Raw genomic sequence first — 24,012 nt, forward strand, 5'->3', positions numbered from 1 at the left:
GAGTGTCTGGAATAAAAATGTGTAAAAACGCAGAGGAGTCGAGTGTCCGGCGTGTTAGTGAAGCAGAGATAGAGCCGGACCTTTCAGCTGTTCAGTCCTGCGGTGGTCATGAGAGAGAGGATGGGATAAGTGGATGATGGAGGAGCAGTTTGGAGGAGCAGGGCTGGAGCGGGTCTGTGAATTTGAAGTAAAAAGCTGAAAGAAATGGTGGCTAGGGGAATCATAGTAGCAGTAGTAAGTAGTAGTAATAGATTTGTACTGTTGTATTACATCATAATGACATATAGAGGCATATTCGGGTTTAAAGATGTACTATGTAACTTTTTTGGTTAAGATCTTCCACCTGCTTTTCTTTGTGGATGTGTTATGGCTTTGAATGTTCCACAGTATGGCATTTAATTAATCTTACATCTTACATTTATTCGATTAAAGGTCTTTTATTCTTCAAAAAACCTTAAAAGCATGTATGTATGTATTGCTGTGGCTTACTGGCTTGCCACTCTGCAGATCTGACTTGTAACGTGGCCTGGTGCTGTCAAAACGTTTCATAGTGCACCTTTAAGACAAAGAATATTACAACTGCATGGCCAAACAAATGAGCCATTGCTTATTTTCTGTTTTATTTTAATTTAGTTTCAGGTAATTTATAGATAGACTTTCAGTAAATTAGCTCCAAGATTGATGGAAGTGCACTTTTTGGTGTCCAGTAACTCAACACTACAGAATACAGTATTGATTCATTTAATTAATTCATTTAATGATCCACATGAAATTACCAGAGTGATCTCTCCTGCTTCTTCGGTGTCAGCACTCATTTTGTAGAGATTATGAATTGGTAGGTTGGCAGCCTACTCCTGCCCACACACACACTGACAATATATCCGTGCGCAAGATACTTCACGTTGTCTTAGCACTGTTATCTGTTTACGTTCACTATGATTACATGCACAGAGAACTCTGAGTGCACTACACAACCAAATTCAGTTAAGAATAGGGGACTAGGAGACTTTGAGGTCCATGTACTCATTTAGCATTAGTATTATTTGCAACTATATTAGCTAATAAAAAACATACTTTTAGAAGAAACAGACAATGATGTCTCATATATGTCGATTTTCAGACACGCTAGTTATTAAATAAACTTCAAAGCTCTAGTAGTACTTTCACTTTAAAATAGCTGTTTAAAGGTGCACTATGGCTTTTTTTGGTTGAGAGTCCGTTACCTTGATTCTATGGATACTGTATGTCACTGCTCTGTTTGCAATGCTCCGCAGTATGACATTAAACAGTTCTACCTTACATTTATTATTACTGGTGGTTTTATAGCTCAAAAATATAAATACAAAAACATTCATTCTTACTGTGAGTGGGGTTGCTTCTCCACAGATCTGACCTGTACGTTGATCTGGCTTGGTCTCCATGAAGACAGAAGATTTAATACCTAATGCCGTACTGCCATGAAGAAAAGCATTTAATGGACCCTCCATTAGAAAAGTTACACAGTGCACATTTAACATCACTTTAACCTGGCGTTTCTTACCTCGTGCAGTTGAACGCCTCTCCTAGTCAGCCTCTAATATATATTGGACTGCACTTTTTCATGCTGCGTGCATCTACAGTAGGCCTACGTACAGATTTTTCCAGATATTTTGCTGAATAATAGTTCCAGGGTTTACATACCGTAATTTCCAGACTACAATCCACTACTTATTTCTCACACTTTGAACTCGGCGGCTCATACAATGATACGGCAAATATATGGACAAATTATTTGTTTATCAACACAGCGAATGTGTGCACAGCTTGAGTGAAAAAGAGCCGCTGTCTGTGTGGTTTGCATGAATTGGCAACCTTAGCTAGTGCTGTTGTCAACACACTAAAACAGTTGATCTTCATGTGATGAAATAAATTCTGCTGCTACATGAACATTGGTGAGTGGGATACGTCTTAATGACCCATATGCGTTAAATGCAGCCACACATCCATTCATACTTGATTGATACAACTATCCCTGCCCCAGAGAGAGTCTGAAATCTGATGAAATCTACAAGAACCTGACATGAAATCAGACAGTGGCTCTTTCAGCGGAAGAGCGAGACAGACAGGTGAAAGAGATGATACGCCGAGGAAGATGCTCGTTTGATTATGTTTTGAACAGTTATTTTGTGCCTCACACACACATCCTCCTCATGGAAAACTCCCAAAGAAATGTATATAATGCAGCTTTTAAGTTAAAGACAATAGATGTGCCTGTCGAAGAAGGAAACAGCTGCTTCACAAGAGCTCGGCATCAGTGAGTCGATGGTGAGATTTTGGCGACGGCAGCATGACGAACTGACTCAATGCAAAAAGATGACAAAAGATTTCTGAGGCAATAAATCAAACGGCTCAAACCTGAAAACGTTCTTGAAGACGCAGACACATGCGGCTTATATTCAGGTGCAACTTATAATGTACTTTTTTAAAATTTTATTTTAAAATTTAGTTGATGCTGCTTTTATTCAGTTGCGCTCAATAGTCTGGAAATTACGGTAATTTTTTTTCAATTGGACTAGGCCGGTTATGTGCTTTTCCAGCTGCCCACGTAAATGGATAGTGACTGATGTATGAATATATGTGCGCCACTTTATCCACCTAACCATTCACAATACAAACTACATCTCCCATCCTCCCTCTGCATTGATTTCCTTCGCCCTATTGTATTTCTTGGAAGTCCCTGGAATCCCTGGTAATTCCTCCATAGTTGCTTGTCTGATTCTATCTTTTCTCCCCTCTCTGCGCCCCGCTCGACTAAACCAGAGATGTCACGGTGGAGTTGTATTTATTAAACTAATGGAGTAAGTGAAAAGAATTGCGCCGGGCCCTACCTCGTCTGTAACCCAATAGTGGCGCATACAGTAGTCACCACTGGAAATAATGCTCTCCAGCTCACTAGCCAACGCTAATAATCCTCTATATAATCTTCAATTAGCCTCGCGACGCTAATTTCCATCGGGAATAATAGTGGCGTTTAGCTTCTGTGTTTTTCCACTGTGTTTGTCTCATAATAGTGAATCATTGTGCAGGTTCAAGGGGCTAATGATTGCTTGAGGTATGGAGGGACAAGGAGAATCTATCATGAAAGATGAGTTTGAAGTTTGTAATAGGATTGTGAGGCAAGCTGGCGGAATGCAAATAAATATGTCTGTGTATTGTTGATAAAAGTGCACTGTGTAACTTTTTGCTTGCGCGTCCGTCACCGCCACCTGCTTGTTTCTAGAGATATGCGATTGCTCTTTCTGGAATGTTCCACAGTATGACATTAAACAGCTCTGCACTGATCTGACACGTAACCTGGTCTGGTTTGGTCATGAAGATAGAGAGGTTTAAAGGGACAGTCTGGAATTTTGGATATAGGACCTCATTTCCTAGTGAACCAGAGTGGTGGAGACGAGTGGAGACACTTTTTTAAATATTCCATCCAGTCCTTGTATGTGCAGAGGTCGCTGGTGCTAGGCTAGTGCATGTCAATGGCCATAGTTAGCCTGCCACTAAAAACAGTCTTACCCACTCCACAAAACACCGGAAGCAAATCTATTATTACACCAGATTGTCGATGTAAATGTCTGTGTTGATAAAATCATTTTAGCAGTAAAACCAACCTTACATTTGAAGGATTTATGTCTGAGCAGGAGCAGTGAGTTGTACTTCCTGAAAGAAAGCTTGGCAGCGGCGGACTGATATCACCTAGCGACTACCTTACTGGCAAAGTAAAATTCCGCTGGTGCTGAGAAAATAGTCCCTCAACATGCAACGATTCATGCAAGGTTAGTTTTATTTAAAACATGATTCTATCAACACAGACATTTACATCGACAGTCTGGTGTAATAACAGATTTACTTCGGGTGCTTTGTGGAGTGGGTGAGACTGTTTTTAATGGCAGGCTAACTACCTTGCATCGCATGAATTGTCTCATGTTGAGGGACTAGTTTCTCAGCAGCAGCAGAATTTTACTTTGCCGGTAAGATAGGTGCTAGGTGATATCAGTCTGCCACTGCCAAGCTTTCTATCAGGAAGTACAACGCACTGCTGCTGCTGCTCAGACATCAATCCTTCAAATGCAAGGTTGGTTTTACTTTTAAAATTTTTCTATCAACACAGACATTGACATGCACTAGCCTAGCACCAGTGACCTCTGCAAATACAAAGACTGGATGGAATATTTTAAAAAGTGTCTCCACATGTCTCCAACACTCTGGCTCACTAGGAAATGAGGTCCTATGTCCAAAATTCCAAACTGTCCCTTTAATGTCGTACTGTGAAACAATCCAGACAAAGCAATAACAACTCCATGGAGAAAAGTGTTTGACGGACTCCACCAGAAAAGTTATACGATACTACAACTAGTTTTCAGACGTCCAAAGTTACTCCTCACTTACATTATGCATTCCGAGCATTCCTATTTTCACCACAGTGAGTTTATAAGGGCGTCTCACAACTTTTCAGAGGGTACATTTGTAGTCACGGTAATACGTTAGGGGTGTGCAAAAATATTAAAATATTGATATATGGTATAGTTTAATGTGATGATACAGTGATGATACAGTGTCAATATCATGGTCTGCTGTATCGAAGAGGATTTTTGGGTGTATTTTATTAAATTTTTTTTGTTACAGCACTGCAGTTTTGTTGCTTGTTTAGTGGAAGGAAACTCGTTTATGCGACACATATGACATTTTTACTGTTTTGATAATTAAAATGGGTGTGTTTCATGTGAACTTTACACAAAAAGTGGTTTAACAAAGACTTTTATTATTATGATTTAGTCCTTATTTTTATTGAACCGTATCGAATTAATTTGAAATATATCGTATCGAATCAAAAGCTCACTGTAACGAGATATGTATCGTATCGTAGCCTATGTATCGAGGTGTCTATCATATTGGCAACTTTTGAATGATACACAGCCCTACTAACAAGGCACTTCCTGATTCCGAGAGGATAAAACGCTTTTTAAATGGATGCAGACAGCACAGCGACAGAAATAATTTTGCGACGCTGCAAACTGTTTAAAATGAACTAGTTGCGTTTTTCACGTTTTATAACACAAAAATCAAGAAAGCCTATTACAGTGCCTTTTTTAAAATATTTCTAGCTTTTTATGAGAAAAATCAGGATTGATGAACGAATCAAAACAAAAACTGGGAAATTGGAATTCTTCAATATGAGACGAAAAAAATAAATAAAGAAAAAGTGATACCTGTTTTGTCATTTCACCCAGTCCTACTACAACCCATGATGAACCAACTTACACAGACAGAACACGCAAACTCCACGTACAAAATCCTACAGAACCTAGAAATCAAAGTCAGGACAACCTTGCTTTGAACTGAGGTGACCGGAGTTGCTACATAAGTCACCAATTCCCCACACACTTCCCCCCCACACCGCACCACTTCACGCTCAAAGCAATAATTAAGACATTGACTTTAAGCTCTTTACGTAACAGCACTTAGACTCGGCCCACTGTAGCCTCCTCTGCTGTCATGTCCCACGCTTCTGTAACAGGGTAAAGGCCAGGAAAAGCTCTAATGCTCTTTGCAGGCTGCACGGAGGACATCTGGTTGCTTAGATTTGCAGAGGGGGTGATCTCTCTCTCTCTCCCTCTTTTTGCCTCGCGCTTTCTGTTCCTATGGCGATACAGTAACTCCAGTCATATCATCCTGGAGCTATAAGTGCATCTCCTCCGCTTTGGGAGTACGGGTTAGGGCAGTTATCGGCCAGACGGACTAATTTGGTTGGAGACGCACAGGGGACTTAGTCAACACAGTGCAGTGGATGTGTATTTGAAAAATAACACGAGCAAGGACACTGGCCCAGTTCAATTTAAATCGAATTTTTAAAATGTGTGTAAGTCTGGGAACTGCAATGGAGGTGTCGTAATCTGATTCTCCCCTATATAAATCCAGAGATTATTTCCCACGTTTACATGATGTTTTTTAATTCAGAATTAAAACATTCTCCTTCAAGTTTACTTATAATAATTCCGAATTGAGATTTACATGGGAAACACGTTAAATCGCCTTTTTTTAATTCCTCTCAACGTCTGGGGGTGGGGAAGGGTTCTGATTGGACAGGGACACAAACATATTTACGTCTACCGGAAGAAAACACACACTTCAGCTGCTACCGGCTTTTTTGTCATCTCGGTTTGTCGTTACACCACGGACACAAATATGATGCAAACTTTTTTCGCAGTCGTTTCGATGATAATTAAGCAGCAGGTCGAGAATTCCATCATCTGTCAGCTGAGGAGGAGAAGGGAGGAAGAAGACAAACTGAGTCAACTGCTCTACCTCAGCCCACTCCCGCATCCCGCTCGCAAATCCAGAGAGCAGTGGATGAAAGTCTGAAGCGAGAACTGGGGTTACCAAATTGTCCGAATTGCGTCGGAAGAGCAACCCAATGAACATGCCCGGAACGACCGGAATCATTTTTAACAAGTACAAATGTTTGCATGATCAAGGAATAAATTAATTCAGGCATTAAAATAGAAATAAACCACCCACATACTTTATAATTAAGTTTGATGACGCATAATCATTTTCAGTAGGAATTGAGTGTTTACACGGTCTTTTTAAAAAGGAATACAGTTTTATTTGGAATTAAAGCCCTCTTGTAAACTTGGCAACTGAAGATGTACCTCTGACAATTAAGAACACATGATTTTCTTTAGGGGTGTCAAATTATTGTGTTAATTGTGATTAATTAATTACAGTCATATTTAGCGCGTTATGTTTTTTAATCGCGTTAATCTCATTTTTAATCTCTAACTTTACTGTTTCTGTATGCGAGTTGCTTTATTATAAAATCTGTTTTTATGTGTGTTGTATCAACAACACATCGCTCCCTCAAAGAATTGTAATTTTCATTCTCGTTCTCGCCCGCATCTGTGATACAACTCTGCTTGACACAGACACACAGTCTCAGACATCTCTTTGAGAGCTTGTACAAAGCTGCACTAAACACATTATAATCTCAAATGGGCTGATGTGGCTCTAGAGGTGATGGTTTATATGTTGTAAAGTTGAGTTCATTTATGTGGATTACTAATAGTAATAATAATGATGATACTTATTTTATTTGTATTTTGTAATTATTTAGAGTTTGACAAAAGAACACAGCGGAATGTAAATGACTGCATCTGTTAAAGTTTGTTAAACAATAAATTACTTTATAAAGTCACTTTTTGTTATATATCTTTTGAGCTGCCACAATAATGTAATAATGAATTTAAATGAAAATACCTCAGCAATTTCTCAGCAATTTTACAGATCATAATTAATTAATCTGTCTTTTTTTAAATCTCTTGACAGCACTAATTTTCTTACATATACACAGTTCTTCAGTCATCCATGTAGGTTCCATAGCAGTTCGTGGGGATATACAAGTCTATGTGGCCTTGTTCTGACACAGCTCAAGATCATTCTAAAGCTATTTGGGAAATTTGCCTTTTTTAGTACCGATACCTGCTGAAACAATCTGCATTCAGTAGTAATTTTAGAACCCTAGTGCAGTTTGATTACATTAGTTCACAGAGTCAACGAGGCATTCAACCGCACGTGGTTAGAAACAGCAAGAAAAATATTAGACATGTGTTTGAGCGTGTGACTCTTTTGTTGTAGATCGGCTTCTATCTGTCTGAAGGAGCTAAATACTCTGAAACATACTTGTTTAAAAACTCAGTGTAAATGAGATCTTGCTTATCTATTTCTGCCAAAAGTGTGGTTATATATATTGTCGCCATTTTATTTACTAGATGCACCTGAATGTCTCGTGACCCTACATGTAGCCTGGAATCTGATGTGAATTTAGTTGTTTAGCGTTCTGGGAGTTCTCTGTGCATGTGAACATAGCGAGTGTGTGTCTACTTACAGTTTGGGAAAAGGGCCAAGAATGTCCCTTGATGCTGGAAAAGAATAGTGTTATGACAGCTCTTGTTTTATTTGGTTTTATTTACAAATGTGCTACCTTTTTGTGCGAGGAATCTTTGGACAGTTGTGTTCAAGTCAGACATATTTTCACTACATTACTGGATTGAAAAGAGCTTGCTAGGAGGCTAATGTTGTGTCAGGATAGTATATTGGCAGCCATGGTTCTGTCAGTGCAGCTATAAAAGAAATATAACAAATGTTTTTCTTCTTTATTCATTTCTATGCGATAGAGCTTGGCAGTCTTCTATACCGCAAAAGAATTCCCATTACAAAAGCCAACCTTGAAATGAAATATGTTATATTTTTGAGCAAATATGTTAAAAATAGTTACCTGAAAGAAAATTATAATTACACATTGTTCACAGTAGCAGCAGAGGCACAGTTATTAACATTGGCTGAATAGGTGAATAGGTCCTTGATATAAAAACACTTTGAGTGAATGGAAAATTTAACGGTTTTATGTAACTTGTGGAATGTCTTCATCCTGCTTGTCTCCTCTGGGATGTTTTCATATTTATAATTGCTTCATCTGGAATGTTGCGCAGTATGGCATTAAATGTATCTATCTTCAAAGAGACAAGCAGGTCATGCCATCAAACCAAGGTACAGGTCAGGTCTGTGGATAGGCAAATTCACTAGCAGTAAGAACACATTATTATCTAATACTGTACGGTTAAATTAAGTTAATCCGTGTATCATTCGTGCATTCATTTTTCAAAATAAAACCAAAAATATGAAAATGAAAAAGCTAATATTTTCTTCATTATTTGTCTCCAAAACCAAAATGAAAAAAACAGATAACAATTCTTTTTTTCAGTTTTTGATTTTGTGTTTAAATGAATAATGGAAAACTGGACTGTTTTCCCGTTTCTGTGACTTAAACTGCGATGCCGGACTTTTGCGCCACATACGGGCTGAACCAGAACTGAACCAGGACTAAAACAGGACTAAACCCGGTCTAAACCAGGACTGAACCAGTACTGAGTGTTGAGACGAGCCCGGAGGTGCGCCCGTGTAGACTGTCGGGTGATCAGGACTGAGACTGGGAACAGACCGGGACTGAGACAAGGACTCAGAGTGGGACCAGACCGGGACCAGACCGTGATTGAGACCTGGAACCGAGACTGAAACTGAGACCGGGACCAGACCAGGTTTAGTCCTGGTTTAGATCTGGCTCAGTCCTGGTTCAGTCCTGGTTTAGACCTGATTTAGACCTCTTTCAGACCTGGTTTAGACCTGTTTAAGTCCTGTTTTAGTCCTGGTTCAGTCCTGGTTGAGTCCGTATGTGGTGCAAAAGTGTGGCATTGCAGTTTACGTCAAACACAAAATCAAAAACTGAAAAAAAAAAAAAAAAACTAACCGTTGCCCGTTGCTTTTTTTTTTTTTTTTTTGGTGGGTTTTGGAGACAAATAATGAAGAAAATAGTTTTTCTTATTAGTTCTTACAGGTTTTTTTGTGGTTTTAATTTGAAAAAAGAATGAATGAATGATACACAGTTTTAAGTTAAAAAGCATTGTGAAACTCTGTAGGCAAAGCAATAACAACTCCATGAACACAAGTATGTAGGTGACATTCCCACTGGAAACTGGAAAAGTTGATCCATATAAATTTTTTCCCTGTCCATTAAAAGGGGTATTAATGTTGTTCCCTTATCAAAAACATACCTGACGAGATCATCATGTTTCAGTAATTTAGTGATCTGTCCCTATTTGAACCCTCCTTATAATTCGCAGTTAGATTCTGTCCAACGTTCAGCACACAAACCTACATCACCCATGCTCCTACATGACAATTTTCCACAAATATACAAAAGCAAAATAAACAATACAATATAACTTGACAAACCTGATGTGATGTGCAGTAGTTTCATGAGCAAAATGCACGCCGATTGTCATGTGACAGCGCTCTGACGGGGGAGTGACGTAGCACAGGGAGCCGCTGGAGAGTCGTCTCAAAGCATCAAAAGCAAAAGCGAAACTTATTAAATATGTTAATATGTAGTTTTTTTGGCCCATTTTCAATACAATAAAAGGTAACATCTTAATACATTATGTGTTCTCAATTAATCCCCCATAGAAGTGCAATACTCCCTCTTCAATTCTGCAGTAACTGACACACCAAAACGTGTATACACTACAAAACTAGACATAATTAAATCAGTTACACACACATCCCTTTCATTTTTTTCTTATAGTCATTAGCAGCCTATTTGCTTTTGAGATCAGAAACGGCTTTGAGTTTGCGTCTGCTGCCATATGGTTTTGAACAGAGCTGATGTCTCTCATGTAAAACGCTGTAATCATAGTCTCTTAGTTAGTGGCCAGTTAATTGCATGGTCATTTTGGTGATTTCTCGATAGTAGAAAATGGCTTTGCTGTTGTCTATTGATTGAACATTAGTGAGAGAGCTGTGGTTTTAATATTTATCTGGCAAAAACAGGCGTAGAATTTTCCACCATTTCCATCTGATTAATTTTGCATGTTGCGGCTGCAGGCGAGCAACCCCTGAACCTCCCAGATCTGTGCTTAAGTCCAATTAGTGTAATTTTGGTTTTTAATAGCTCCAGATTGTTTTCATCATTAATCAGTTTCCTAATTTTTTGTTTTTGTAGTAAAATAATATTCAGAATAGGTATCCTTCTAGAGTCATGTTTGCATAGGTTACTTAAAAGGCTCATATTACACTATTTTCTGATCTACGTTATAATATTGTTTTCTCATCACAAACAGACCTGGAGTTGTGTTTTGTTTCATTTACACATGTTTAAGACACCGTTTATTTAGGCTAATAAGAAAGGATAATAATAGGCTAGTAATAAAGGAAGTGCACCACTGTTTTTTGTTTTTTTAAACCCTATACATCTTCGTTAAAATCATTTGGATAGTTTCAGCTCTTGGATTGTCAACCACTACTGAACTAAAGGTAAAAGGTAGTTTTTAACCTGAAAACTACTGCTTCATGACATCACGAGGTGAAACAGAGCGTTTTGAGCTTTGAAGATATAGACAGACTAATTATAATGGATTATTCAAGCGTGTGAATGAAACAAAACACAACTCCAGGTGTTTTTGAGGAGGCAACTACCTTATCACATGGCTTAAAGCTCATAAGAATACATTTTTTGTAATATGTGATCTTCAGTAGCCCCAGATTGTTTTCATTATTCATCAGTTTCATGTTTCTTTGTTTTTCAAGTAAAATAAAATGGCCATTCAGAACAGGAGTCTGTCTTACAGCTGATTTTTAGTACAATAGGTCCCATAATGATTAAAAATTAGGACCATTGCTATAGTGATAGACAGTTTAAAACAAACATGATATATTTGAATCACAAAAAGTTCTCTAAGGCTATGTTCAAACTGCAGGGCTTAACGCTCAATTCGTATTTTTTGTGAAATCCGATGTTTTTGCGAGGTCGTTCACATTTCCAATTTAATGCGATTTGTATGTGATCTCCAGTGTGAACTTTAACCGGCCCAAAAGTGTCCCGCATGTGCACTGGAGGACACGATGACGTCAACATCGTCAGCGAGTGTGCTCTGTGTTTACGGAAGTTGTCCAAACATGGACATTGAGCACCTGGTGATTTTAAAGTTCCTCTTGTACCAAAAAATCGGATTTGGGTCACTTCAGGCTGCAGTCTGAACATAGCCTAAATGTTGCATATAACAGGAAGCTGAAACCCATGAATACATATTTTGGTGCATTTTTTTCTCTAACTGGAAGGTTGGCAGTGCGGTCAGTGGTCATTTGTATCATAAACATGTAAAGGTAATAATAACTCTTTGAGCCATACCAGATTTTTGAGAAGTACATGTAGTTTGAACTCTTGCTCCACTCACTTCGTCTCATCTCCGTCTTCGATGTTGAACTGTGACTGTGATAAATAACTGTCTGGGTTAGTCACAGACTGTTGTTTCCACATGGTTCTTGTCCAAATATATGACTGACTGGACAAAACATTTCCCTGGCACTTGCTTCTACTGTATGGTGCATTTCATACAAAAAATGAACTTGTTTACAAAGATTGGATGTGCAGTTTCCACTCAGCATTGTGTTAGTGGTGGCTGGTGGCGCAGATTGGCACCTGTGGTTACAGAAATAACTTACCACCACAGAGTATGGAGCAAATTAAAAATGTCTACAGTATTGAGCTTTGAAAGGCCTGTAAATTATTATTATAAAAAATAACAGCTTTAACTTTACAGTGCATAATTTGAACTAATCTAATGCAGAATAAGTGGAAGAAAGAACAAACTTCTGAAAGTACGACTGCTGCTCCTAAGTGTACCCCACATAACCTTTACCGTCTTGACCGCTGGACTTTACCCCAAACACCTTGTTCACATGTTCCCCTCTGACCTTTGACCTTTCAGATGGGCTTCTGAGTGACGGTGAGTTCCTGGACATCACAGAGATCAAGAGGCAGCAGGCGGCAGATTACGAATGTGTCACCCACAACGGAGTGGCCCCCGCCGACCAGCGAAAAGTCAGAGTCACCGTCAACTGTAAGTGCACCCATTACTATCAGAGGCATTATGTGCACCAAGTTATGGGTCAGATCTGTGGAGAGACAACCCCACTCACACTGCATGTTTTTCTAGGTATTTTTGAGCTACAAAACCACCTGTAATTGTATAAATGTAAGGTAGAGCTGCTCAATGTCAAACTATTAACATCCCAGGCAGAGGAATGATGTATCCATAGAAACAAGCAAGTGACAGACCCCCAACCAAAAAGATACATCGTACAACCTTATAAAATATCTAGAAAAATATACATTCTGACTGTGAGCGGGGTTGCCTCTCCACAGATCTGACCTGTAACCTGGTCTGGTTTGGTCTCCATGAAGATACTATCTTGTGAAGCATTTCAGACAAAGCAATAACATCTCTATGAAAAAAAGCAAAGTGGAGCAAAAAAAATAAAAAAATCTAGTAAAATTAAAAGTATCACATGAAAAAATATACTATAAAAATGTAACAAGTAAAAGTCTTAAAATACCTGTTTAAAAATGTATGTGTGTGTAATTGTAAGAGTTATTACAATTACTGTGGAATTATTTCGCATAGATTTTCAGATCTAATAAAGCTTTAAATGAACTGTTTTTGATACAAATTTGTGCAGAATTTTGTGCGACAGAAACCATGGATTTAAAAAAAATCATAACTGATTTTATTTGTACATTTTTGTTTGCCCAAAGTATAAATGTGTTCAAAATAAACCCCTCAGCCTTTTCAGCAGGTCTAAAACAAGACAGAAATAAAGAAAAAGACAAATGTTTCTGTCAATTTGACTCTTTAAGTAAATGTAAATGTGAGTATAACAGAGTACTACCCACCTCTGCTTATAAACCCTTTGAATGAGGATACAGAACTGAATTGTGTCTAAAATCCTTTAAATCTACTTATAAAATAAACAAAACCACACCACAGATTTATGAGGGCAGTCATATGTATTAGAATGGACTCACTTCAGTATCACAACAGTCCTTGATAAAACTTCTGTTATTGATGTTTCAGACCCGCCCATGATCACAGATGTGAAGAACATGCCTGCACACTTGGGTAAGACGGTGATCCTGCGCTGCGAAGCCATGGCAGTACCAGCCGCCACCTTCGAGTGGTACAGGGACGACCACAGGTGAGACACACACGCACACGCACACACACACACACACGCACACATGTTGGGGAGTCGTTAGGGGAGAACAAACCTTGGCCCCAGGGTTTTAGGGACCCAGAATCAGACCATCTTCATATTAAGGTCTATTAGAGTGAGGCCCCAAATTTCTGACGGAACTGCACACATGCAACAGCAATATAAAAAGAAAAAGAAGAAAAGATATTTATAGCCATACTATGTAATCATTTAACACAAAAAAAAATCTGCAATAAAAGCATGTTTATTTTTGTTATTCTGGTTGTTTTTATTGCACTGGAAAACTTGAAAAACACGTCCTTACTATAAGCAGGCTTGCATTTCCACAAACCTGACCCTACTATTTGACTTTTCCTTGCTTGTTTCCATGGAAATGCTGTTACTTTGGCTTTAAACTGTCACAGAATGGCATAAACCTCTATCTGCATCATTGAGAATGTTCTGAAGTATGGCTTTAACCTTGTACAGTTGAATACCTCTCCTAGGCTGCTCCTAGTGTAATCAGACTGTGCTTTTCCATGCAGGGGGCTTCCAAATATGAATCGGACTAGTTTCCCTGACTTGCATGTAAACATAGTGAGCACTGACAGACATTCTCCTTGCATCATAATGGTTTGTTCAAATACACAGTAATGTAGTGCTGATGATATATTTAGTGTCTGTGGCCTTCTTCTTCCACCAGTGCCTTTAAAGTCTGTGCTTCGAGGTAGAATTAAGATGCCAATATTCTGATATTAAAAGCATCTCTCCATCTGGGATTAGAGCACTTGTTTACTCATCACTCCAGGTCAAACTCATGTCAGCCTTATGAAAATGAGGCTTTATCTCCAGATAATGAGATAATGAGTCCATTTAGACACCAAAACAAGGGTCATGTCTGGGGAAATTGTCTTGTTTTGAATTTAGCTTTGCTTAAAATGTTTTGGATTTGTTTTATGTTGTAAACAATATCATGTGCCTATTTTGATGTTATACAAAGGTGCAACAAAACTGAATAGCAACTAAAGGCCAACGCACACCAAAACGCGGCTCGTCATTTGCTGCGCTTCAAACCCATGCGTTAACACTCACTGAACGCTGCACGTTATGGCTCTTAAAAAGGCTTTAACACAACTCTTGCTGTGTTACAAATGAGCGTTTTATCTGCACATTACTTATAAAATAAGAGACACAGCGCGAGGCGGTGAGAGCAAAGGAAAGGCGCTGGTTTGAGAAGGTTAAAGTGAGTTTAGTGAGAAGAGAGAGTTTCCCCACACAGAGAGAAGTGGGAGAGGAGGCGATGTGCACCAGGGCTTTCTCTTGTGTCTCTCCGTTTACAGCTCCTTTTGTCGGTCATAGAGCAGAAACATGCTTGTACTCACCACAGAAGTACAGAATGCCTCATGTGTTTTCAGACCCAATTCAACAAACCTGAATCATGGGCACAGACATGTGACCAGTGTGTGCTGGCTCATAGAAAATAATGGAGGCGACCATTTTGCCACAAGTGTCCCAGTGTGCTTTGGTCTTAATAACAATAATGATTATAATAATAATACATCTTATTTATATCTGTACAAAGACACTGTACAAAGAAAAAAAGAGGACATAAAACGGTAACAAGGTAATCAGTCATTGGAGCTGGGACAAATGTGTATCTTGGTCTTATATTCCGCAGGAGTCTTTCATTATAGTGAAATCTTCAAGTAAATATGTCTATACATTTCTTTCAAGTAACTTGTCATGAAATTTATGTTAAAAATACTTGCAGGGGGCGCTAAAACTTCATCTGCTGGTGGATTGAACATAGAAAAAATATGCTTGGCTGCTAATGATGGGTGCTACCAGTGAGTTTATTTTTCAGTATGATACAGGTAATAGTAGGGCAAGCATCACAATACTGATCAAATACTATTTAATATGATACTAAAATTCATTGAAATTTTGCTACTTTAAAAAAAAAATTACCACTATTACTTTTCTTTTTGTATTTTTTATGTTTTTACTACTTACTTTGGCTCAGTAATTCCTTGTATTCTAGTATTCGTGTTTACTTCTATACATTAGTCTACTATCATCACTGCTCTTCTTAGTATTACAATCCTCTTTATGTGAATACAGATTTACAGACAGGTTTAGTTGTTTTTCAGTTTTTTGGCTTGTTGGGACAGTCCCTGCATAGATCAGGAGAGTTCTAGCGAGGTACATCCACACTAAGTTCATTTTTGCTTGAATATAAAATACTGACAAGATTTTCTATCCTGTGCATTTTTATTATCTGGCTATACGCACCTTATATAATGTATGGACTAGCTGGTGTTTAAATGTACAGCAAATTTACGCATGGCAACTGTTCCTGAAATATTTCAGGAAAGATGAAAGATGAAATTGAAAAAACAATTCTTATATCAATATGTTTTATTTATTGATTTCTAATTTATCAGGTGTTGTTGGGAATTAGTGTGTTCAGCAACAGTAAGTTAGGACTCCATTTGGCAATATGAATCAGAGTTGTCTATAATATGAAAATGAAATTAATAGGGATGTAACAATCATCCATGTGTCATTTGGGCCCGATCAAGCAGAAGTAAACATCAAGGCCAAAAATTCAAGTTAATGCATCTGATATAAAAATGTATTCAACAGATACATATGTACTCTAGTTTATGAAACTGTTTACCTTTTTTCTGTACCATTTTTGGTTCTAAAGTTACATACGTTTTAAACTGACCATGTATGAAACATGGAACAAAAATTATTTCCCAAATTTCAAAAACCTGCAAATCATGTAAATAAATGGATGTATTTCATCATATCTTTTGTTATTCGATCTTTGAACTGTTGATGAAAGTACATGATTTTTCAAAAAAATGATATTTTATAATTATTTATAATTTAAAATGATAAAAATTTGCTTGGAAGGACTGACATATTTTATAGAAATAGTTTCCTTTCATTTTGAAGTAATATTTAAGTATTCGGAAGGAAAAAGCTGACAAATTATGCAAAATTCATGCACCTTCTACTTGCTTGCACAATTTTCCCTTTTACTTTTCCCTCCGTTACCATGACCTTTCTTAATAAAAAATCTCATTACTTAAAAAATTAGAGGTTTTTCAACCTCTAGCGGTTCTCAATTGCATAAGGAGATGTAAGTGAGAATCGCTAGTTATCACTGTTTGTATTTATTGCCCAAAAAGTGCTGCATATTTCATTCCCTCCGTTACCAACATGAGTTTTAAAATTTTTTGTCAACAACTTGAAAGAATATCACAGGTTTAACTTTACCCTGTTGGAGTGTAACTCTTTCCTACATTCTAATACTTTACTTATTTCAATAGTCCCTCTAGTTTCTGAATAAGAGACTATTTGAATGTAAAAAAATCTGCCCCTGTTTCCCTCCGTTACCACTTGACCGGACTCATTTGTTCATTCTTTTATCAAAATAAAACCATAAATAAGAAAATGAAAAAACAACTTTCTTTATTATTTGTCCCCAAAACCAAAATGAGAAAACAGATAATGATTCATCAAAGAATAATGGAAAAAAAATTGCCTGTTTACATGACTTAAACTGCGATGCCGGACTTCTGCAGGACATAAACAGGAAATGGCCATTATCTGTTGTTACCATTATTATTTTAAACACAAAATCGAATAACTGAAAAAACAAATCATTATCCATTTTTTCCTTTTGGTTTTTGAGGCAAATGAAAAAATGTTTGGTTTTATTTTGAAAAACGAATGAACAAATGATACACGGATTAACAATAACTGAAATATTGTGATATCGCATCGCCAAAACTCTCACGATATATCTACAAAACCAAAAAGTCAACACAATATATTATTACAAGTTTATTTGCTTGAATTGTTAAGATGCGGCAACAGCTAAAAATCAGGAGAACTACATATACCATGATCCTTTGCTCTGTTTCCGTACAGTCTACATGATGAATAAACCATTTTGAATCTTTTTTTTTATTTTTTATTATTAGCCTTCACAAAATATTGCAATAAATATCGTGCTGTGAGATGCATATTGCGAAAATATCGTGTTGCAAGATTTCGATATTGCTACATCCCTAGAAATTTATAGCACTAAAAAGACCACCCTTAAAAAAATGATGGTCTTTGGTTCTTTTATCTTCAATACATTACTTACCATGACATAATATTCTTCCTGATCTATTCTACACACACATATTAAACATACAGCCGCCGACACCTTTACGCACATGCATCCTTCATTTCTCTTAGGTGCTGTGTTTTCCTGACAATCTTGTTACCTTAAACGCCGCACCACATAAATCCACACGCACTAACCGTTAAGTACCTCCTGTTTGACCGAGGGAACTGCCTACGAGCCACAGACCGCCGCGATCTGGGCTAGCATCCATTAGCCTTGACATTATTACATCTCCGATAACAATCGTATATGTTTTTACAATCTCTGGAGAAGTATTATCTGGCATCTGATGCCTATTTGCTCTCTATTAGCTTCACATAAATTGTCCTTCCAAGTTTGTAAGAGGTCCCCAAGTGCATGAAGTGATTTTAGCGTTGTGAAAAACTATTTAGGGATGCTTTTGTTAGTCAGGAGAGCTGTTAGCCGATTATAATAGCCCGGGTATTATTTATGGACTTGGATTTCACTATTAGCACGAGGTGGGCGCTTTTGGCAGGTGTGATCCTTTGTGGCATCGCACTTTATCTTTTAGGTTTGGTGAGTTTCAAGTTGAGAGAAATAAATTGTGTTGAGAAAAAATGACCGATTCAGATGTTTCTGTTGAACAAAATTCACCACAAATCTAAACAAAATCAATGCTTTTTAAATAGTCCAATGAGATTCATTTGGTCTTCCGATATTTTATGTTATTAGGGTTTTTTTTTTCAGACCTTAGAGTTTTGTTTCATACCTGACAGTTTCGACTGCTCACTAGTGTCTTCCTCAGAGTGGTCAGAGTGATGTTGCTGTGACGTGTCTGGTCAGCTGATTTAAACACTTTTAAACAGGTTTTGGTGCTGTCTTCCTACCGGTGGAGGCAGGATGACAGCGCCATCTGCAGTTCGACTTCCTCAGGACAGTATCCCAGGTGCGTGAGAGTAAAAAAGCCCCCTCGTCCCGGTTTATAGTCCCGTGAGCACGTTTCCATATTTCGATTGCCTCTTTAATCCAGCGGCGATGTTTGTTTTTCTCTGTCCCAGTGACGTTTGCTCCATCCCAGTCCATAATGTGGTTCTCTCTTTTACAATGGTCAGAAATGGCCAATTTGAGTTGTTCCTGTTGTGCTTTGTGTTTTGTTGCTCATGTGCACGCCTTCGCTGTTTCCTTCTCTCATTCTGTTCTATGTTCCTTTTTTCGTGTACTGAACGCCCTCCCTGTTTGTATGTTTCATTGCAGGACATGCAGGGTATTTCGTACATGACATTACATTTATGCTCTGGTTCTATTTTGTCTTTCGGGTGGACGAGTAGTTGTCTGAGTTTTGTGCAGTGCAGATGGCGCTGTCATTCTGCCTCCACCGGTAGGAAGACAGCACCAAAACCTGTTTAAATCAGCTGACCAGACACGTCACAGCAACATCACTCTGACCACTTTGAGGAAGACGTTAGTGAGCAGTTGAAACTGTCAGGTATGAAACAAAACTCTAGGTCTGAAAAAAGAACCTAATAACATACACTACTTTTTAAAATATTTCAAGATTCTTTTACTACTTTTACTTTTTACTCTTTAAGTACATTTAAACGGGTACAGGACAGAGGCTCTAGCAGGAGTCATGCACAGTAGAGTCCGGGGAGAGACTGGGGTGATGCGCCAAGGAAGTTTTGAACAGTTATTCTGCGCTTCATACACACCCTCTTCATGGAAAACACACGAAGAAATGCAGATAATGCAGCTTTAAAGTTAATGGCAATTGACGTGTTGAAGGAGGAAATCGAGCTGCTGCATGTGAGCTTGGCATCAATAAGTCGATGGTGAGATTTTGGCGTCGGCAGTGTGACGAACTGACTCAATGCAAAAAAACGACAAAAGCGTTCAGAGACGATAAAAGCAGACGACCCTTGATAATTTTCTTGAGGACGTGGACACCTGTCGCTTATATTCAGGTGTGGCCTATATATGTACGATTTAAAAATTTTGTTAAAATATTGTTGATGCAGCTTAAATTCAGGTGCGCTCAATAGTCCGGAAAATACAGTATGTGAAAAATCACTGAGTCATCCAGGTAGAATCCATGGCAAAAGAAAGAAGAAATTCAATTTGTCAACTGGACAAAAGTTTATTTGGTTGAATACGTTTCACAGCTCATCCAAGTTAGTTTGGCCTATTGACCTGACTAAGTAACAGAAACTGTAAACAAGTAGGTCTCTGAGTTTCAGAGTAGTTTCATTGTAGTTAGCTCCTCCCTTCAGGCTGATATAAGGAAGTATCTGCCAGCATTTTGACCAGAACTGATGAAGCAGCTTGGATGAGCTGTGAAACGTATTCAACCAAATAAACTTTTGTCCAGCTGACAAATTGAATTTCTCCTTTTGCTTTTGCTTTAGTAGTTTTTTTGTTGTTGTGTTTTTTGCTCCTGTATCTGTACTTCTGTAATAAAACTGAGTACTTCTTCCACCACTGCAAATTTGATTAATCTTTTGTTTACATCAACTCTCTGTGCCCTACTGACTGCATCAGAAAAAAACATTAGCCATCTGATCCTCTAAATCTTTCACTCTCCACACTTCCTATTTTTTGTATTACAGCACAATTAAAAAGTTCAGTTGACTTCTCTAAGATCTCTCACTGTCTGCCAACTATTAACAGACTTAGTTTGGCAGAAATACATGTTAGAAATTGAGTGTGCAGGGACATATCAGCCTATAAGCTCCAGTGAGTCTGAGGCTAGAGCAGGGGTGGGCAAACTTTTTGGCTCGCGGGCCACATAGGGTCCTAAAGTTTGGCTGAAGGGCCGGACAGAAAATAAGACATAACGTGTTAAGAGCTCGACTTCATTACATCATATTCACGTTTATGTAGAACTTCAGACGCTTCAACATTTCTGTTAATGATTCAGACACATAAAAGTGAATAAATCTGTTCCACTGCACACGACAGGGAAATAAACATCATGAGCTCAACGTTCACAAATTTGAGTAAAATTAACTCAATGTCAAAGTCAAACAGTCACACACAGACACCTGTAAATGCAATAAAACTGGACACTATGAAGCTGCACATATTGACATTTACATCTCAGAATCTTCAAGTTTTCTAAGTTTTATTTTTACCAACTTAAAATAGAAGCAGTGCAGTCTTATATCTTGAACACCAACTACTTCACTCATGGTCCGAATAACTCCTGTAAGAACACTTTCCCATAAAGCATTGCGGCCAATATAATACGCCGCACCTCAACGTATATGTAGTGCGCCATCTACTGGGAAACGATGGAAATGCATGGCAAATAAAACATCAACAAGGTTTATTTTTGTAATTTCTTCCAGTTCGGCGGGCCGGATTAAAAGGTTTAAAGGGCCGTATACGGCCCCCGGGCCGTAGTTTGCCCACCCCTGGGCTAGAGGTTAGAGTGTTCACCCATAAACCCAAAAGTGCATACTGTTGTTGTGTCCTTGCATAAGACACTTCACCCATCTTGTCAGTGATATGTGAACAAAGCCAAAACTTGTCTTTATTTTGTAAAATGAAAGTTTAAATTTCCAGTAAATGTTCCCTGAATTTTGAATGGAATTTTTGATGATGACATATGTAACGGGATTCACCACAACTTCTTCCTACAAACTGCTATTTAACTGAATTAAAACTAATATAATTATTTACTCATCCCACCTATCCAATCAAACCAAGTAATAATAATGTTAAATGCACTTTAACTTTAAATTGCCCATATTAGGCTATTTTCTGATCTAAGTTATAATGTTGGTTCCTCATCGCAAACATACTTGGATTTGTGTTTTGTTTCATTCACACATGTTTCACCCATAAGTTAGGCTGAGTTCTTCTCTTAAACAGAAAACACCTTTTGATGTCATGATAATTAGGGGTGTCAAATTACCAAGTTAATTGCGATGAATTAATTACAGTCATATTTAGCGCGTTATGTTTTTTAATCGCGTTAATCTCATTTTTAATCTCTAACTTTACTGTTTCTCTATGCGAGTTGCCTTATTATAAAATCTGTTTTTATGTGTTGTTAGGACAACAACACACACACACACAACGGTAATTTCACTCATTGCTGGAAACCCACACAGAACGCGCGCAGTAAGAGCGATGTAAACGTCTTGTTAACGTTGGCGGCGTCAGTTACAATGGACGAGGTCGAAGAGCCAGTAGAACAGAGTCAGCAGCACACAGGTAAAACACATTCGTGTCTTGGAAATTCTTCTCCCAACGTGAGATATAAAAGAAAATAACAAATATAAAATCGCCTACAAGTTAAATGTCAAACCAGAGCTACTGGCACTGGTGAAAACAACCTGCATAGGCTCATGATATCTGCACTACTGTCCTATAATGACCTGCCACATGAGGGGACACGCACACAAACACACACAAACACAAACCCAAACACACACAAACACAAACACACACAACAACACAACACAAACACACACACACAAAACACACACAACACAACACAAACACACAAAACACACACCTTCATCATTGTCATCAGCCTGAGCACACGCGGGCCATGTCTCCTTCCGTAGCTACTGCGCGGACACCGCGTGAACCGCGTGAACCGCGTTTTCTCGCGTACGCTGCGTAGACCGCGCTTTCTCCTGTGCGTCTCTAAACCAGAACTAACACCAAGACTAAAACCGGGACTAACCCAATCCAGGACTAAACCAGGACTAAACTAGGACTAAACCAGGACTAAAACCAGTGATCTCATATATAAAGCATTTCTCTATCAATAATATTTTTAATATGGTTAAGGAAAGTCTGGGCTTTTTATTGTCTTTAAGCAGACAAAACATCTTATGTTCAGATTTCCAAGTCCTTGCTTCTCTACAGCAAACAGTTTGCTTATTCATGGAGACTTGGGCTCAACAGACAATTTGAAGAGAACAGACAAGAATTTGCAGGATGTGGTTGCTACATTCATGTAGTTTTAAAAAAAGCATGACAATATCAAGTAATCCAAAGTATTCAGATTATGTTACTCACTAAGTAATTAAATGGATTAAGTTACAAACTACATTTTGGGATATGTAATCTGTAATCTGTAGGGGAATACATTTTAAAAGTAACCTTCCCAACACTGCAGATTAGTAATAGTAATAATAATGATGATACTGTGGAATGTAAGTGACTGCATCTGTTAAAGTTTGTTAAACAATAAATGACTTTATAAAGTCACTTTTTTTGTTCTATATCAGTCTTTTGATCTGCCACAATAATGTAATAATGAATTTAAATGAAAATACCTCAAGTTGAAGGCTTTTCTCAGCAATTTTTAGGTGAGATTAAAAAGAGATTAATTAGATTAATTAATTACAGATCATAATTAATTAATCTCTCAATTTTTTTAATCACTTGACAGCACTAGTGATAATACCGGAAGTGCTCCACTGTGTTCTTAAACTCCACACACCTTCACTACAATGACTTGGATCATTTCAGTCACCGGAATTGTCAATCTCTACTGAAGAAAAGATTAAAGGTAGCTGAAAACTACCACTTCATGACATCACAAGGTGGAACTGAGCATTTTGAGCTTTGGCGATGTAGACAGACTAATAACAAAGGGTTATTCAAACATGTGTGAATAAAACAAAACACAACTCCAGGTATATTTTTGATGAGGTAACAACATTCTAACATGACTTAAACACAAGAGTCAATTTTTCCGTAATATAAAATCGGTCAAAATGGCCCAGTGTATTATAGCCCTTAAATCATCAGACTCTTTGCATCCACACAAAGTTCTGCAAAGATAATGCTAACTCTCCTCTATTGTGTCTCAGGCCGGTGGAGAGTGACAACAACCTGAGGGTCAAACATGAAAAGACACGCTCTCTGCTCCTCTTCTCCAACGTCACAGAGAAACACTTTGGGAACTACACCTGCTTCGCCTACAACCGCCTGGGAAACTCCAACGCCAGCATGCTCCTGTTTCGTAAGTGATCCTCAAACACTCAGAGGCTAAAAAGAACATATACAGCCATGGGGTCTTAAAAGTCTTAAAATGGTCTTAAATTTCATGTTCCTAAAGGCCTTAAAAAGTCTTAAATTATGATGTCCAAGTCTTATTTTTTTCACAAAAGTCTTAAATTCATTAGCCTATTTTTTTTTGTATACTCAACCAGACTGCAGTGCAATCTGAATCTCACTCCACCAGGTTAGGCACTACACCTCTCTCCTTCTCTCTTTCTCTCTCTCTG

At 38.0% G+C, this 24,012-nt stretch overlaps 1 protein-coding gene across 1 annotated transcript in view; it reads left to right on the plus strand.

The window, feature by feature from the left end:
- Positions 1–24,012, plus strand: part of iglon5 (IgLON family member 5) — a 106,689-nt gene that overhangs the window by 57,202 nt on the left and 25,475 nt on the right. Inside the window, exons 6-8 of the mRNA XM_020940510.2 lie at positions 12,351–12,482; positions 13,497–13,617; positions 23,596–23,747. Coding sequence (XP_020796169.1) covers positions 12,351–12,482; positions 13,497–13,617; positions 23,596–23,747 — 405 coding nt within the window. The remainder of the gene's footprint in view (positions 1–12,350; positions 12,483–13,496; positions 13,618–23,595; positions 23,748–24,012) is intronic.

This window comes from Boleophthalmus pectinirostris, unplaced genomic scaffold, assembly GCF_026225935.1.
Source record: "Boleophthalmus pectinirostris isolate CB_2022bp ecotype Guang Dong unplaced genomic scaffold, ASM2622593v1 HiC_scaffold_6, whole genome shotgun sequence".
NCBI lineage: Eukaryota > Metazoa > Chordata > Actinopteri > Gobiiformes > Gobiidae > Boleophthalmus > Boleophthalmus pectinirostris.